The 15,057-nt window shown below is 50.9% G+C and overlaps 7 protein-coding genes across 7 annotated transcripts; 2 read left to right on the forward strand and 5 right to left on the reverse strand.

Annotated features, from left to right (window-relative positions):
* Positions 1-423: 423 nt before the first annotated feature.
* On the reverse strand, positions 424-2,220 carry N7515_008723 (MFS transporter; the record flags this gene model as incomplete). Its single annotated transcript, XM_056669467.1, has 3 exons — positions 424-724; positions 795-1,236; positions 1,299-2,220. The coding sequence occupies 3 exons, from the start codon at positions 2,218-2,220 to the stop codon at positions 424-426; spliced, it is 1,665 nt and encodes a 554-aa protein (XP_056519297.1).
* Positions 2,221-3,020: 800 nt separating this feature from the next.
* On the reverse strand, positions 3,021-4,377 carry N7515_008724 (Zn(II)2Cys6 transcription factor domain-containing protein; the record flags this gene model as incomplete). The annotated part of the gene is made up of 2 exons (XM_056669468.1): positions 3,021-3,812; positions 3,877-4,377. 2 exons carry the CDS (start codon positions 4,375-4,377, stop codon positions 3,021-3,023), a joined length of 1,293 nt encoding a protein of 430 aa, XP_056519298.1.
* Positions 4,378-6,587: 2,210 nt separating this feature from the next.
* On the reverse strand, positions 6,588-8,216 carry N7515_008725 (questin oxidase family protein; the record flags this gene model as incomplete). The annotated part of the gene is made up of 4 exons (XM_056669469.1): positions 6,588-7,126; positions 7,201-7,599; positions 7,687-7,990; positions 8,046-8,216. The coding sequence occupies 4 exons, from the start codon at positions 8,214-8,216 to the stop codon at positions 6,588-6,590; spliced, it is 1,413 nt and encodes a 470-aa protein (XP_056519299.1).
* A 586-nt stretch (positions 8,217-8,802) lies between these two features.
* Positions 8,803-9,624, forward strand: N7515_008726 (oxidoreductase, short chain dehydrogenase/reductase family; the record flags this gene model as incomplete). The annotated part of the gene is made up of 1 exon (XM_056669470.1): positions 8,803-9,624. The coding sequence occupies one exon, from the start codon at positions 8,803-8,805 to the stop codon at positions 9,622-9,624; it is 822 nt and encodes a 273-aa protein (XP_056519300.1).
* A 378-nt stretch (positions 9,625-10,002) lies between these two features.
* Positions 10,003-11,576, forward strand: N7515_008727 (MFS transporter; the record flags this gene model as incomplete). Its single annotated transcript, XM_056669471.1, has 4 exons — positions 10,003-10,197; positions 10,333-10,734; positions 10,791-11,150; positions 11,208-11,576. The coding sequence occupies 4 exons, from the start codon at positions 10,003-10,005 to the stop codon at positions 11,574-11,576; spliced, it is 1,326 nt and encodes a 441-aa protein (XP_056519301.1).
* A 187-nt stretch (positions 11,577-11,763) lies between these two features.
* N7515_008728 (tetratricopeptide repeat protein) lies at positions 11,764-13,221 on the reverse strand (the record flags this gene model as incomplete). The annotated part of the gene is made up of 6 exons (XM_056669472.1): positions 11,764-11,794; positions 11,847-11,911; positions 11,976-12,282; positions 12,332-12,425; positions 12,479-12,518; positions 12,592-13,221. The coding sequence occupies 6 exons, from the start codon at positions 13,219-13,221 to the stop codon at positions 11,764-11,766; spliced, it is 1,167 nt and encodes a 388-aa protein (XP_056519302.1).
* A 763-nt stretch (positions 13,222-13,984) lies between these two features.
* Positions 13,985-14,893, reverse strand: atp4 (F1F0 ATP synthase subunit 4; the record flags this gene model as incomplete). Its single annotated transcript, XM_056669473.1, has 4 exons — positions 13,985-14,007; positions 14,059-14,281; positions 14,343-14,797; positions 14,863-14,893. 4 exons carry the CDS (start codon positions 14,891-14,893, stop codon positions 13,985-13,987), a joined length of 732 nt encoding a protein of 243 aa, XP_056519303.1.
* Between the last annotated feature and the right edge of the window lie 164 nt (positions 14,894-15,057).

Below are 15,057 nucleotides of genomic sequence, written 5' to 3' on the forward strand. Positions count from 1 at the left end.
TATACGTAATAAAAACAACACTGGGATCAAATTATTTTCCAGACGAGACCGGACTGTCGCTAGAAGATCCAAAAGCCAGTCGTCGAATTCCGTACTACTCACCAGTTCGCTGCCCCACTGGCCAGTTCGCGATACGTACTGACCAGTTGGCTGCACACCCCCTGAACAGCGCTGTTGTAACGACTTCCAAAAATCAAATCTGATTAAAATATCTAAGCCAAAGGCCCAAACAATGTCAATGTGTCTCCAGGATATCTTTTTAAATACGTTCACAAGAACCCGAAACAGACTTCACCTATCGGAAAATATCACACCCCGATGATCGATCGATCCTAGTAAATGGAATGCAACCATACCATCTAAGCCCCAACAGAGCCACCGTAGCCCCACGGGGCCACGGCATCACCAAACCAAACTTATAGTTCAGCTAGTTGGCTTTGGTTCAGCACTCTCCTCTTCAGCAGAAGCAGTCAACCCACTAGCAGACTCTGACTGACTCGCCGACTTCTCGTTGGCCCTTTGCTCAGCCTGTTCACGCATGCGGTCGGCCATCTCATCCAGTTGCCGAGCAGACTCAGCAGCATATTGACAATGTCTCCGAATTGCCGGTCCGTATTTATAAAATATCCATGGGAATGGTAGGCACGCGAGGGCAAGGAAGGCTGAAATGGAGGAAGCCCAGTGGATTCCCAGGTTCCGATACATGGGCGTTGTGAAAAGAGGACTATGGAGAAAGTTGTGTTAGCTTCGCTTGTTGCAGAGTCAAGGCAAGACCAGATAAAGTGTAGACGTACAAGGCAGCACCAAAAAGCGCCCGGATCACGGCGTTACCGGCCAATGCAGATGCCGCGTAAATAGTATAACCATCGACAAGGTAGTTGACCACGCTCAGGAAGATGGATACATGCGAGAATCCAAAAAGAACGGTGCCAATCTCGCAGATTATCCAGTGAATGCGTGGGAAATTGGTCCAGGCAAACCAAAATAGTCCGACGGGTAGAGTAACTGCTCCGACCATCGCTGGGATGAGTCGTGCTTCGGGGGGTGGGCGGCCGTAGGCGGTGCGGTCGGCTACTTTCTTGTAGCGACCGTCATCGAGGATCGAATATGCGCATCCGAGTATCTGGCCTATCATCATTCCAGTGAAGGAGAGGCCCGAGGTGCTTTGTGGCCATTTGAGGTTTTCTTCGAAGACGATCGGGAAGGCGGCGAACTCCATGTACATTGTTCCGTAGACTGTCAAGGGCTGTGTTAGTTCCGAATATTAGGGGAAGAACCTAGGGGATAGAAAAACTTACTGATAGCCATGTAAACAGACAAAGCCAGCACAATCGGCTCCAAGAAGAGCAAAACCCAGGGGCGCACCATGGTCTTCGTGAAAATCTGACTAGCCGTCCGATTTGCATTGCCAACATCCAGACGACTCTTGTGCACAGCTCCAGTGAGTTTACTGAGTTTGACAGCGCGCTTCTGGAGCAATACTGGAGTGTAAGTCTCAGGAATGAGAGCTATGCCAACGAAAAACACCACCGCGTTGAAGATGGTGATAAGTCCCTGAACCCATCTCCAGCCGCTGGAGACTGCCAGAAAGTCACAAACCATTGGTCCGAGACTGGGTCCCAAGAATGGAGCTCCAATGAAGGCAATTGTAGCCAGTCCTCTGTCCCGGGCGGCGTACATGTCTGAAACCACACCTCCGGCATTGGAAATTGCTGAAGAGCCAAATGCACCTGAGAAGAATCGGAGAACGAGCAGTGTAGCGATATTCGGGCTTGCAATTGTTGCTCCCGCAAACACAGTCGTCAATCCATATGTGATGAAATAGATGATCTGACGACCCCAGAGCTCAGACAGTGGTGCCCAGATAGCTGGTCCGATGGCAAAAGCAAGAACAAAAAGCGAAGTGTCAGCAACCACTAGTTCAGCGCTAGCACCAAATTCTTCCATGATTTGGGGGTTGGCCGCTGAGAGAGCGGATGATGCAAATGTGATGGACAGAAAGGAGGCGGCCTGGAGCAGTGTAATTGACCATTTGAGCCAGTCTTGCATTTGGTGAGGATCGCGAGCATCCTCATGGAGCCAGTCGACGAGGTACGGGTCTTCTTCTGTGCCACTTCCATCCCACTTGTGTTGGAGAACATCATCAGTGATGCTGTCCTGGGACAACACTAGTTGATAGAGAGGAATACGGTAGCGTTTGCTACTCTTCGTAGTAGACATGCTTTTGGTATTTTCCAACTGACTGGAGCTCAGTCTGCTCAGACAAGCTGTGCAAATGAGCAGATTTCGGGGGAGCACACGAAAGACAATCTCACTGCGTAGGCCCTAGGGTGACTTTTACTCGATAACACAATAAAGTCGCCGTCCAGCCCAATCGCAAGTGGCGCATAAAAAGCCAAGTATGTCTCCGAGTGAGGCAGGGGGCGGGCGAGAGTCAAAATGAAGCATCAGCGAACGGGAATGGCGTGAGCTCAGTAGATAAAGGGAAACCTGATGAATGGCCATTTTCAATCATTTGAAATCGTCAATCGGGGGAATTAGAATGGGAAAACCAATTTGTCTCCGAAGCTGTGGGCTGGAATGTAACCGAATCCCTTTATTGCTTCAGTTGTGTTCTTTGAAGCCTGTATTTTGGTGTTATAAATGACGATGCCCTGATTTTCAGGCTCTGCCAAGCTTTGCAGCCATAGAGTATATCTAAAGACCTGGCCAATCATAGATTTGAGCTTGCCCCACCCGGCCTCGTTCCCGCTAGTACCCGCCTCCCGGCCCGCTATGCTGATCGGAGCAATTCCACTCCGTCAAAAGTTAAAACGCTCCGAGGTCAAGTCGAAAACACTAGGGGGAGGATATCACCCACTTATTCGCTAGCGCTGCTTTAGTGCAGCTCGGACAGATCTCTTCGCTTATTTCGTCATAGCTTACTGCCTATATGCATGGAAAGATCATATGTCAATTAGTCCATCTAAGTTACAATGCTAGATACAATCAACGCAACACTCGTAAATCGTAGGAATCCTTCATCCACTATGAATAATGCTCCTGACAGAGGCTTCCGTGGCCTCAATTAGGTTCTGCAAATCCTCCAAAATAAAATGAATCGGCCGTTTCTCGCCGGGCCGCAGGTTGGCAAAAGGGCTCCCATGCACTCGCCTGATATAATCCACCATGGAGTCGTGGGTCCATTTGATCTTACTCAGTGCCCGAGCAATTAGTACGTCCGTCAAAAATGCTTGCTCATCTTGTGGGATTTCAAAGCTGCCCACGCGAATAGTGTTGGTAGTCAATTCATGTGATCGTCGATCGGTCCCTTCCACGCTCATTGTGTCAAACAGACTGCTCCTGCTGCTGCTCCTGCTGTTGCTCGCTGTGCTTGATCCTCCTGTCCAGGCCGAAGAACTCATTTGTGAAGAGGGTTGCTGCTTCAATATCAGACACTGTAGTCCTTGGAGGATATTCCGGAGTCCCATGGCGAGGATCAACACTGCCACAGAGTCTTGATCGCGTCGACACGCGCCGCAATGTGCAAGTCGCTCCCATAGTGCTTTACTATCTTGAGTAGCCTGTAGAATAATGGGGACTGGTGTCAGAGGATATTTGCCCACGATCTTCTTCAAGTCAGATAGAAAGCGGGTCTGGCGGTCAAGACAAGAACAGCCATCCCACGTCGTTTCCCGTCTTTGTCCGACTGGTTTTGACGCTCGTGCGCTTTCTGGCGGTGCTGAAATAGGCTCCTGTGGGACGCAGTGTCCCGTTTCGAGGAAGGACAGATCGACCCCTTGCATGGCACGACGAAATTCATCCTCATATCCCTGTATGCATGAAAATGATCTCGTTAGCAGTGCATTGGGCTTAATTGCTTATATCTTAACGTACCAATGGCATAACGGAGAAGACAGATCCGTCGTGCCGAAATCCCCCTTCCATATCTAATCCCTCAAACAGGTCACTTGGCTCTTCCCAAGACTTATCGGACATCGCAGCCGTCGAGAAGAAAGCCGAGTCACTTGCATGTGCCAAATGGTGTTCGTTGAATATGTCGAGCGTGTCCCCCGTTGATGGGAGTGCTGCCTCGATCTCCATTGGCACCCCTTGTGTAGTGGGACATTCGCTCGGTACGGACTCTCTACTGAAGGAACCTGCTCGGTTCTTGTCTGCCGATATTGCGCGACTTGAGCCGCCTCTTTGCCGGCTCCATTGTGGTCTCTGTCGGTTCTTTGAGCCCTTGGGGCGTCCGAGTCGGTTCGGCTCGCTGTATAGGCACGTCTGCTTGGACCTTGCACAGCCGGTGCATGGGTCTCCGCCGGAGCATTTCATCTTCAGTCCATGGCATGCATCACAGGCCGATCGGACTTTGCGTTGAGTCGTTTCTTCCATTTCGGTTGGGTTCGGAAATTGTTGATCCGATGATGAAGAAAAAGGCCCAAAGACGAGGCTATTTGTTCAGCATCGGGGGTCTCCTTGTTAAAGGGTTCAATATGTTCCGTTAAAAGGCAATGGTATATCCCTGTCGAGTCTTCAGGGTCATGCAGCTAAAACTGAAGCACATAATACTGTGGGTTCTTTTTCTTTTCTTCTTTTTCCTTTTTTTCAATTGGCTTCCACATTCCACTATTTCATGCATCTAAACGATGCACATGCCATCTGTCAGAAGTACAAGCGACGTGATTGCAAGATAAAGAAGCGTTGATCTAGATCTAGAACTCAATGCTACGTAGGGGCAACGTTGGCGTTTTCCTCCCCGAGTACGAGAATCGATCTACAAGTGGCTCTAGCTTCGACCTATCAGGAATATTGAGATAAGCTCATGGTAGTCTTCATACTTTGAAGCGAAGATTAAGAAGGTTGGGAACCTGGTGTGAGCATTGCATCAAGCCACGCAAACATTTCATGCATTGAAGGCGTGACTCCTCGGCTTAACTCCTCGGCTTGTCTTGTAGATGAGACTCTGCAGATATCTGCTGTTATTTCAATAATCCTAACTATCCTTTTCTCGCTTGCTTTAATTCATTACATGATGTTCGCTTCAATAACCCTAGAGACGACAGTGGCTTCGTCCTGAAAGAACACAAAGTACAAAACGCTCAATTGAGAAATTTCGCCGCGAATCGGCTCTTTTGCCTGTGATCTCAGTATTCCGGATTCATGCAGTAAGACGGGAGTCCTTCGGTCTTTGCCGCTGTGTGGAATTATGTGGCTGAGTCCTGACGTGTAGTGTTCTACTGGTAATCAGAGGGAGCACCCATTTGAAGGCCAGTCTATTCTTTGATTGCGAGCTGTTATGTCTCTGGTAGCTGGGCTATAGATAACATCATCTCTTTCTTATAGGTAGATTCAACTGCCAAAGGAATCGATCCCTGGGGGTGAGTGCTATGTGTATCATCCTCAAAAGGTCATTCAAGCTTTGCCTGCCAATGAAGCCACGCGCCTTCATCCACTTGAAGCAATCGAAGGCGAGAAACTGCCTTGGCAAACTGTCTTGGCATCGACTTTTGCAGGACGAGTCGAGCGGAGCATTTCATTGCCACTTAGACTTGGTGCATGAACCTGAGCTCTTAACGCTCGGTCAACCTACTCCAATTATGCACTCTCCAAAACGTCTCAGCCACGCTGTCGTTGCTTCTAGCGCGATGGAGAAGACACCTGCAGTCAGCTGTGATGTTATGCCTGCATTTTCTAATCCCGACCTGAATATGACAGAATGATATGTCGATGCTAGAAAGATCGGCAACGGGGTGGGTGGGGGGGGCGGTGTTGACATACCGACTAGCCCCCATGCCCACGCGCAGACCCCGTATTTGTCCGAGTTCTTCACGGCAACACGAGCCTGCCTAATTCCGCATCCCCGAACGGAGAACCTTCGAGCAATGTTTCTCCGTGGCCGAATTTCAGACGTGCAGAGATGGCGCCATGTTGATCACGGCGCTAATGACAGCTTCCATCTTGCCGCTCCCCGCTTCACTTCGTATCACTGATCAATCCCGCGCCGCGGCGCCGGCCGAAATAGACCTCGTGAATCGACGATAGCGATGGCGTGGGTATTATTGCTGGGCTGTGATTGGACGATCAATTATCTGCAAGTTCAATGATCGGCCCTGTCAAATAACCGTGTTTGCGGCTTTTCGCACTGCTGACTCCTTAGGGGATGTGGATGTATCTGTTTCAATGACACACACCCTACCTCCTCGTACTCCTCCCCTCCCCACCCCCTCTGTTCAGGAGATATTAGGTGATGAGATGCGCCGGGGGAAGAGTTCAGACAAGCCGGTGGCGGCGAGTCTTAGCTACGCCAAGACTTCTACAACGTGGTACCGAGGACCAGATTAGGCCAAGTGAGCCAACTGGCCAAGACGGACTTTATCCCTGATATGATATGATCCAATGCATGTCACCTGGGAAATCTTCTCCCCGGGAGTATACTCACTCCCCTGTCTGAGGCTGTCACTACAGGGTTACTCCGATTACTCGAGACTTTATAATAATCACAAATCAATCTCGAATTCCACTACTCGCGACATCCTTCCTAATATGTTAAAGCCATAAAGGAGAACCCCTTCAACATCCCAATCCCATCACATGCAGCCTAATCACAGATGAGCCCTAACAGCCGCCTGCTCCCGATGCGGAAACCGTTCCCAAGCCTCAGGGAATCCCGCACCCCGAATAAAATCAAAGTGCTTCGTCCCATCCATAGGCTGCGCGCTCGCGGAATCAATAGCCGCAATCCCCGCCGTCAGGAACAAAGGCTGCTTAACGCGGAACTCGGGGAGATGATCGTACGGTCTCGAGGTATCTTGCGCGTGCGCAAAACACCTGATCATCTTACACATGTGTCCGTCGTCCTCGTGGTAGCATGCTCTCTCGAAGACCTCGTCCCAGCCTTGATTTGGGAGCTTGGAGGGGTGGGAGGCGAGCCAGTCGAGTCGGATCTCTGGACAGCCTTGGCCTGCGTAGGACATTAGGTATACCCGTCCTGTGTACTCGAGGAGTCGGGCCTTCTGCTTGTTGGTCAGAGACGGCTCGGCGAGGAACATTGTGTGGCCGATGCTGGAGGTTACGGCGTGCAGGAGGAAGAAGTCAAATGTGCAGGCATACGGGGGTCGTTGGGCTCCGGCAGTTAGGTAGACTGAATGTAATCTGTGAGTATATGATGCTAACGACAATATCCAAAGAACAAATGGGGGTATAGGGTTATTTTACCTGCTGTGTTCTGGAGCTCAGCTGTAGCCCGTTCCAAATCATTCGGATCAACGCGATACCGAGCAGCGACTCTGGTTAGCTCAGGCCCGGCATTCTTCAGCACGCCATCGCGTGCCGGCTCAAGATCCAGGCACATCTCGCCTGTCACTTTGCGCGTCTGCATGTGGTAGTACGGGCTGGAGCAGTTGCGGATTTTCTCCGTTGCTCGCGCGAGATCGACGCATGCGCTGAGTGGGAGCGCCGGCTCAACTTGTTCTTTTGAGAGCTTTTCCGCCCCGGTCAGATACTGCGTGTACCACCAGTCGTGGTGGACACAGGCTTGGGCGAAGCCTTCTGCTAGGAGCCTGGCTTGCTTGAACTCCATGGCCATGCCGATGTGGATGATGCCGTGGACATAGCCTGTGGTTTCCGCGGTTAGTATGGTTCGGTTGGGACGGTTTTCCTCCTCCTCCTGGTGAATTGATGTCTACTTGCCCATGTAGATACGACACAGGATATCGTCTGCCACGGCGGTCCCGTTGACGAGGTACTGTTGCAGCACTTCTTGGTAGCCGATGCGGTTTATCTCGTCTTCGAAAAAGCGACAGAAATTCAGGAAGTTCTCTTCTCGTCCTAGGCACCGCTTGAAAACTAGTGGATCGCTCATGTCGTCAACGAGGGTTTCTTGGATTGTCATGGCTTCTCGTTGGTAGAGGCTGTTGCGGTCGTGCTGGGACCGAATTGTTTCTGGGTTGGCTCCCAGCGCCCAGATCGTGATATCATGGTGGGCGATGTGATTGTGGAAGTATACCTAGAACATCTGTCATGATCTATCAACAATTTCTGGTGGCTTCATATCCACTTACCCCCTTGTGATCCTCTGTCGTGGTGAAAATATGATGGTTGTTATGATTCTCCTCAAGGACCTCTTCGAGCATACGTGACGACTCTTCTGTCAACTTTTTGGCATGCTTCAAACCAGCATTGTGCACTGGGTGGAAGCGAAAGTGATATGTGGGCTCCAGGTCTAGCGCCATAGTCAGGGATAATGTCGATGCTGCTTGTTAATGTGTCTATTTTGTCTATTCCGTTGATTCCCACGATCTCATACATTGCCACGTTTTATTCTATTCGTATGGCTCTACGATCGATCCGGTGATTTCCATATCGCCTATGATGAAGGACGTGCATATGTGTTTGTCCCCTCGGTGAGTATCAGACATATTGTCGACCCATAGGCAATAGAATCTTCTCGATGATAGATTTCGTTGTGGCCTGCATGTCACGGCGAGTAGACTGGGATTTCTCGGCTTCTAAGTGGCGATCTGCAGCACTTGAGGTCATGCCATGAACTTATCTATCATGTAATGATTAGCAAGAGGTAAGGATCGGATATTTGTGTTTGCCGAAATAAGTCGCCGTGTTTTGAAGCATTGTAAATCATCCTGCAAGTAGAAAGTCGCCGGTGACAGGGTTTAGAACAGCAAAGCATCCCCACAAAGAGAACGTATGAACATTACACCATAATATTACCGTACGATTCAAGCAACACATATAATAGACTCGCGAAGCAAAAGCCAAATCAAATCGTGTTCAGCCGAAATTGACTCTTGTCTCTTCCCAATGCCCTTGAAAAGCCGCATCAAATTCCCCGAAAAAGAAACCCTCCCAGTCCCCGAAATGAGTCCAAAATATCAAAAGCTCCTTGGAAAACATGTCCTCATCATCGGCGGCACATCGGGAATGGGCTACGCAGTCGCCGAAGCAAGCCTCGCATCCGGCGCCAACGTAACCATCTCCTCCTCCAACCAAACCCGCATCAACGAGCGCGTCGCCAGACTCAAAACCGAGTACCCATCCCAGAGCATCCAGGGAATAGTCTGCGACCTGTCACGCGACACCCTGAAGCAAGACATCGAAGAACTATTCGCCAAAGTCGGCACGCTGGATCACATCGTCTTTACAGCGACCGAACCGCCGAAGATGTTCACGTACGACGAGATTACACTCGAGTACTGGCGCAATGCCGGACAAATGCGCCTGTTCGCGCCATTTTTCGTCGCGCAGGTCGGTGCTAAGTATTTGAAGCCTGGGCTTGAGTCGTCGATTGTTTTGACAACGGGGACTTCGTCCGAGAAGCCGATTGCTGGGTGGCCGGTTGTGGCTTCTTATGCGGCTAGTTTGAAGGGGTTGACGCGCAATCTGGCGCTGGATTTGAAGCCGATTCGCGTTAATATCGTTAGTCCTGGGTTTGTGGAGACGGAGTTGTGGGATAATCAGGAGCCGGAGGCGAGGAAGGGTCTTTTTGAGTGGACTAAGACTGTTACCGCGTTGCAGAAGATTGGGCAGCCGGAGGAGGTTGCGGAAGCGTTTTTGTGGCTGATGAAGGATACGAATGTCACCGGTAGTGTTGCGGAGACTAATTCTGGGATGAAGCTGGTTTAACCGATTAGGCCGTGGAATTTGTTACTAAACTTCTAAAGTTAGTAAATACAATATTTTGGTCGATGCAATACTGAGCCCTTTGAATATTAGTCTTGATCGATAATATCGATAAGCTATAGGGCATCATGAACACGTGAACATGTGGGATTGGTGTGTTCCATGGAAGGTTGGCAGCTTGGCTGCTGGCGGACCTGCCTAATTCGGAGGGCGCCGCTTCATGCCGAAACAGGCAACTCGGCCAACTCTCCTCTTGAAGTTGGAGACTTGATCTCCAAACAGGTCGGAGCGCTGTCGGAGTCAAAGCTATAAAAAGCCTTCACGCTATGTTGCTGTTTGTGTGTTCTGTCGTTTCTATCATCCTTATTCATATTCCTGGCCATGTCTATTAGAGCCCAGGAGAGTCCGATAACCACGGTCTATAAAAGCCAGAAACGAGATGAAGACCAGCCCACAACGTCTGACGAGTCATCTCCAATTTCTGGCGAATGGAATCACCCGCGGTCCAATATAGCAAAGACACTGGCAACATTCTGGAGCTTCCTAATTATGGGAGCCAATGACTCCGCATACGGCGTAAGACCACACTCAATATCCATATCATGCTAAGTGCTACTATATACTAACCACATATCCTCAGCCCCTTCTTCCATATGTATATCAACCCCGTCTCAAATCTTACTGTGTAAATTCCCTTCTAACCCAGTCCAGCTCGAAACATACTACAACCTCTCCTACACAATCGTCTCATTAGTCTTCCTCTCCCCATTACTCGGCTACGCCACCGCTGCAATCGTCAATGAACGCGCACACTGCGCTATAGGCCGACGAGGCGTGGCCTTCGTGTCCTCCTCCTGTCACCTAGTAGCTTACATCTTGAACTGCGTGCACCCCCCGTACCCGGTTCTCGTTGTCTCGTTCATCTTCGCGGGTCTGGGGAATGGGCTTGCGGACTCGGCGTGGAACGCCTGGATTGGAAACTTGCATAATGCGAACCAGTTGCTGGGTCTGCTGCATGGGTTTTATGGTGTTGGTGCGGTTGTGAGTCCGCTTATTGCTTCGCTGATGGTTGCTCATGCGGGCTTGCCGTGGTTTTATTTTTATTATATCATGGTAAGCTATTTTTGAATTATTTGTCTCTGGATTCTGCTGACTCTATTCGTTCCCAGATCGGAGGTGCAGCAATCGAGATCATTTTCTGCGTGGCGTGTTTCTGGGATTCAACTGGCCCTTCATTCCAACTCGAGAAGAAGGAACATCCCGGTGACAGCAAGGAAGCAGGCTTAAGCAAGGTCCTCTTCACAATGCCTACTGCCCGGATCACCTGGCTTTGCGCTTTCTTCTTGCTCGGATACGTCGGAGTCGAAGTAGCCCTCGGTGGATGGGTTGTGAATTTCATGAAAGAGGTGCGCCATGCTGCGCCATTTCCTAGTAGTATGACATCTACGGGATTTTGGCTCGGTATCACCACCGGCCGAATTATCCTTGGTTTCGTGACTCCTTTGATTGGTGAGAAGATCGCCATCACGGTATTTCTCCCCTCCTGCTGTCCTATTCAATCTCGCGATTAACTCGTCCTTGAACAGGTTTACATATGTCTCCACATAGGATTTTGCCTCATCCTTTACTTGGTTCCGAACTTCTACGCTGGTGCTGTCGCAGTATCACTGCAGGGCTTCTTTCTGGGTCCGTTATTTCCTGCTGTGGTGGTCGTTACCACCAAACTCCTGCCGAAACATCTGCATGTCAGCGCTATTGGGTTTGCGGCGGCTTTTGGGGGCGGCGGTGCCGCTGTTCTTCCGTTCATTGTCGGTGTCCTGGCGCAGGCTAAGGGGGTTGAGGTCCTCATGCCGTTTGTTATTGCGCTCTCGGGCGCTATCTTGATTCTTTGGAATTTCCTTCCGCGTATTCCTAAAGATGGTAGGCCGTCTGCTGACACCGCTGAAAGTTGTTAGAATTGGTTTTGGTATATATTGTGCTAGAAGAAGTCCCTGGATATGATTCACTAAGGCTCATTCATGTACATCGGTTCGAGGAAGTAGACGTCGTAGCGCGTGATAAGTTAATATACATCGAGTGACAAGACCATGGGAGACATCAATTGTGGAAAGGCATTGCTGCCGTTGCCAAAGAGCAGTTTGATCACTTTGGATTGTACTTGTCTTTCCAGATCCTATTTGTCCGTTAGATACACACTCCGCATTCTCATAGTAAGTAGAACATACCAGGAATTCCCGAGAGTGGGACACCCATTCTCCTCGGCAAGTCTGTAGTACTTGGCCGCTTTGAACTATGTCATTGAGTCAGTATAGGCATAGAACAAATGCGAAAGAGATATCAAACGTTGCACGCACCTTATCCTTTTTGCCCCCAAACCCCTCGAGATAACACCATCCCACTTCATTCATGGCATCAGTGTCACCCAAATTGGCCGCCGTCTCATAGTATTGTCTGGCAGCAGCAGGGTCCTTTTTCAGACCCCAGCCATTGCGGAAGCAGTTACCCAGCTCATACATGGCCAAAACAAGCTCGCCCTTTGCAGATCCCCCTTTCTTCATCCCCGCACGCAGTGCCTCCGCCTCTACCGCGGCTGAATTGGATGCTGCGGCGGAGAGGTAGGTTACGGCGCGTTCTAGATCTGGAGGACAACCCCATCCGTGTCTAATATCTGTTAGCGCCTCAACTTAGAAAGAACGAGCCGTGCCATTACCGTAAAGCCAGTCCGTAAAGGACCTGACTCAGAGGATTATTCGCGCCATTCGGGTCTGCGAGTTGTCCGAACATGTGAGTCGATCGCTCGAGATCTATAGTCCGCGTTAAATATACGTCGTCGCTGCGCATTACAGACAAGACCCACCACCAGCTTCATGTAGTCGAATCGCCTCTTGGATGTTAATCTATAGTCTGTTAGTCGCACATTCCAGCCACAACACCACACGCATATACATGCGGACAATGTGAAACACATACATCTGCATTTGGATCCCCAACACTCAGAAGACTCGGGCTCCTGGACTTGGTCTGCGGTTCTAGCCCCAACCCCAGCCCTACCGAGCCCCCCTCAGCTGATTGCCCAGACAGCGACGAGCCTGACATCGCGAATTGCGGGTTTCCTTGAACAAGCACTGTAGCCCTCTTTTCCCACTCCGCTTCGCGCTCCTGTTGACTAGCGGCCTGGTCATCGTTGATCTGCGGCAGATCCGCGGGAATGTTGGCCGAGGAGTCGCGCGAGTTACTGCGACTGCGGTGGTCGAGATGCAGGAGATTGGAGAGGCGGCGCTCGCGGCGGGGCGGAGGCGGTAGCGGGGGCGAAGATCGGGATGAGGTGGAGTTTGCTCTGGACGAGCGGTTGAAGAGCTGGAAGCTGCGCCGGGGAGACTGGGACTGGGGGGAAAGGGAGGTTTCGTCTTGCTGTGGTGAAGAGAGGTATGGTTTTGTGTCGTCTGGGAATGAGGGTGGGGTGATTATCTCTTGAGTATGTGTGTCTGAACGGATGAGCTTAAACTCAGGTGGTGGTGGGGTCGTTGGAGGTGCATTTTGGGCTGTTTGGGGGGTGCTGAGCTCGTCGCGTTTGTGTAGGATGTTGCGGAGTGAGGGCATATTGCGGAGCTGCTTATCGGTTGGCGGGCGGAGTGGATCCTGGAGGATTGTGTGGGTGTGGTCAAGCTCAGGTGAGAGTGAAGCTCTAGATCGGAGGAACGGCTTTATTAGGACTGGAGATGGGAGGAGCGCAGTTCAAAAATAATCAGGAAATAAACGGTGGCTGTGTACGGGGTAAGGCGGCTGATGGTGCTGCTGATGAGGCCCCCGTTCCAAAGTTGGGTCCCGAGTCTTGGCCGGCGGCTAAGCTCGCACAAAATAGATTGAATTTTGGAAACTCGTATAGAGTACAGAGCACACGCGCCTTTTGAGGAACAATGGCCTAACTGAAGGAATGGATATGGACCTTCATAGATCTTATCGCATTCCCCACGGGTGGCGTACTGCACTGGTCCCTGCATATGGCGCCAGAGGTGCCACATGGGAATAGTCTTGCCCGGGAAATCCAATGTCATGCGATGTTTACAATAGCTCTAGAACAGTACCAGTCAGACGCAGTTGCAAAAACATCAATTGAGAGGTCATTGTATCGTATTCTGGTCAATGTGTGCTACGATGAAAAGACCCCAAGCAGCGTGATATGCCAGACATCAACCCACAGGTAGTCCCGAGCCCAATTCGATGAAGGACAAGTATTGGAACACATGTCTGCCCATATATAGTAAGAATCAAAATGGTATTGCAAGGTCTATCTCGGCGTATGCAAATAGCCCTCGTAGTTTTGTACACAATGCCGAATGCAGTGAGCTGCTAAGCCAATTATTTAGGCCTTGGCGGCCATAATGCCTAAGAATCGTTAGTTATTTCCTCTGCACGAATCACTTCGCAAGAACTCACGCTCAACATCAGCAACGCTCTGCTGGAGGATCTGCTGCAGAACCTTGGGGTTCTCAAGCTCCTTCTGGATCTTGGCAATGACGGACTCGGCAAGCTCACGCTGCTGGCGCTGCTTGACCTGGTTCTCGTAGCGCACCCACGATTCCAGGACCTGCTTGGCCTCGGAAGCGAGAGCAGTGCGCTGCTCGAGCTCGTAGGCCTGGGCCTCGAGTTGGGCGGTTTCCTGCAGACAGATCGTCAACGACCCATCCAGAAAATCAATGTAAACAACCGATTCTTCCTACCTTGGAAACAGCGAAGAGCTGCTTGGTAACCTCAACAACGCCGGACATCTGGGAGACATTGTCGATGCGCTGCTGGACGGCGTTGGTGTGGTCGGCACGGGCAGCGTTCAGAATATCCTTGTGCTTCTGGACCTGACCCTCAGCCCACTCGCGGTAGGCGGGACCACCGTACTTGCCAACAGCGGTGAAGACAGACAGCAGACAGAAAGCAGCGACAGTCTCCTCGTTCATGACGTACAGCTCGTTGCTGATGGCGGCAATGGACAGACCGGCGGCGGCAGACAGGGTAGCGGTCTTGGTGACAAGGGAGTTGCCTGGGATAGAGTTCAGGATGGACTGCGCCTTCTTGGAGGGCTCCTCGGCGGGGACACTGGAGGCCTGGCGAGAGGAGGTCAGGTTGGCAGTGACGGCAGGGACACCACGGACGGGAAGAGCCGGCCGGAGTCGGGATGCGCCTAGGATGAGTTAGTAACTAAAGGCATCGAGTTGATCAGACGGTCGGGTATCGTAGAGGGCGTACCAATGGCGCTCTTAGCAAGACGCGAAGCCATTGTTGCAGATGGAATAATCTTGGTCAATGGGGTGGGTGAACGGAACTGAGGAGACTTGAGGTTCGGGATGGCTAGGAGGTGAAGACGCTAGCCGTTTCGGGTGATGGTTCCGTGCCCCGGAAAAACCACCTTCCGAGTTGGTCCAAACGATAAAAAAAAGTTGC

Source organism: Penicillium bovifimosum (genome assembly GCF_028826915.1).
Source record: "Penicillium bovifimosum strain IBT 22155 chromosome Unknown utg000006l_segment0_segment0, whole genome shotgun sequence".
Lineage (NCBI taxonomy): Eukaryota > Fungi > Ascomycota > Eurotiomycetes > Eurotiales > Aspergillaceae > Penicillium > Penicillium bovifimosum.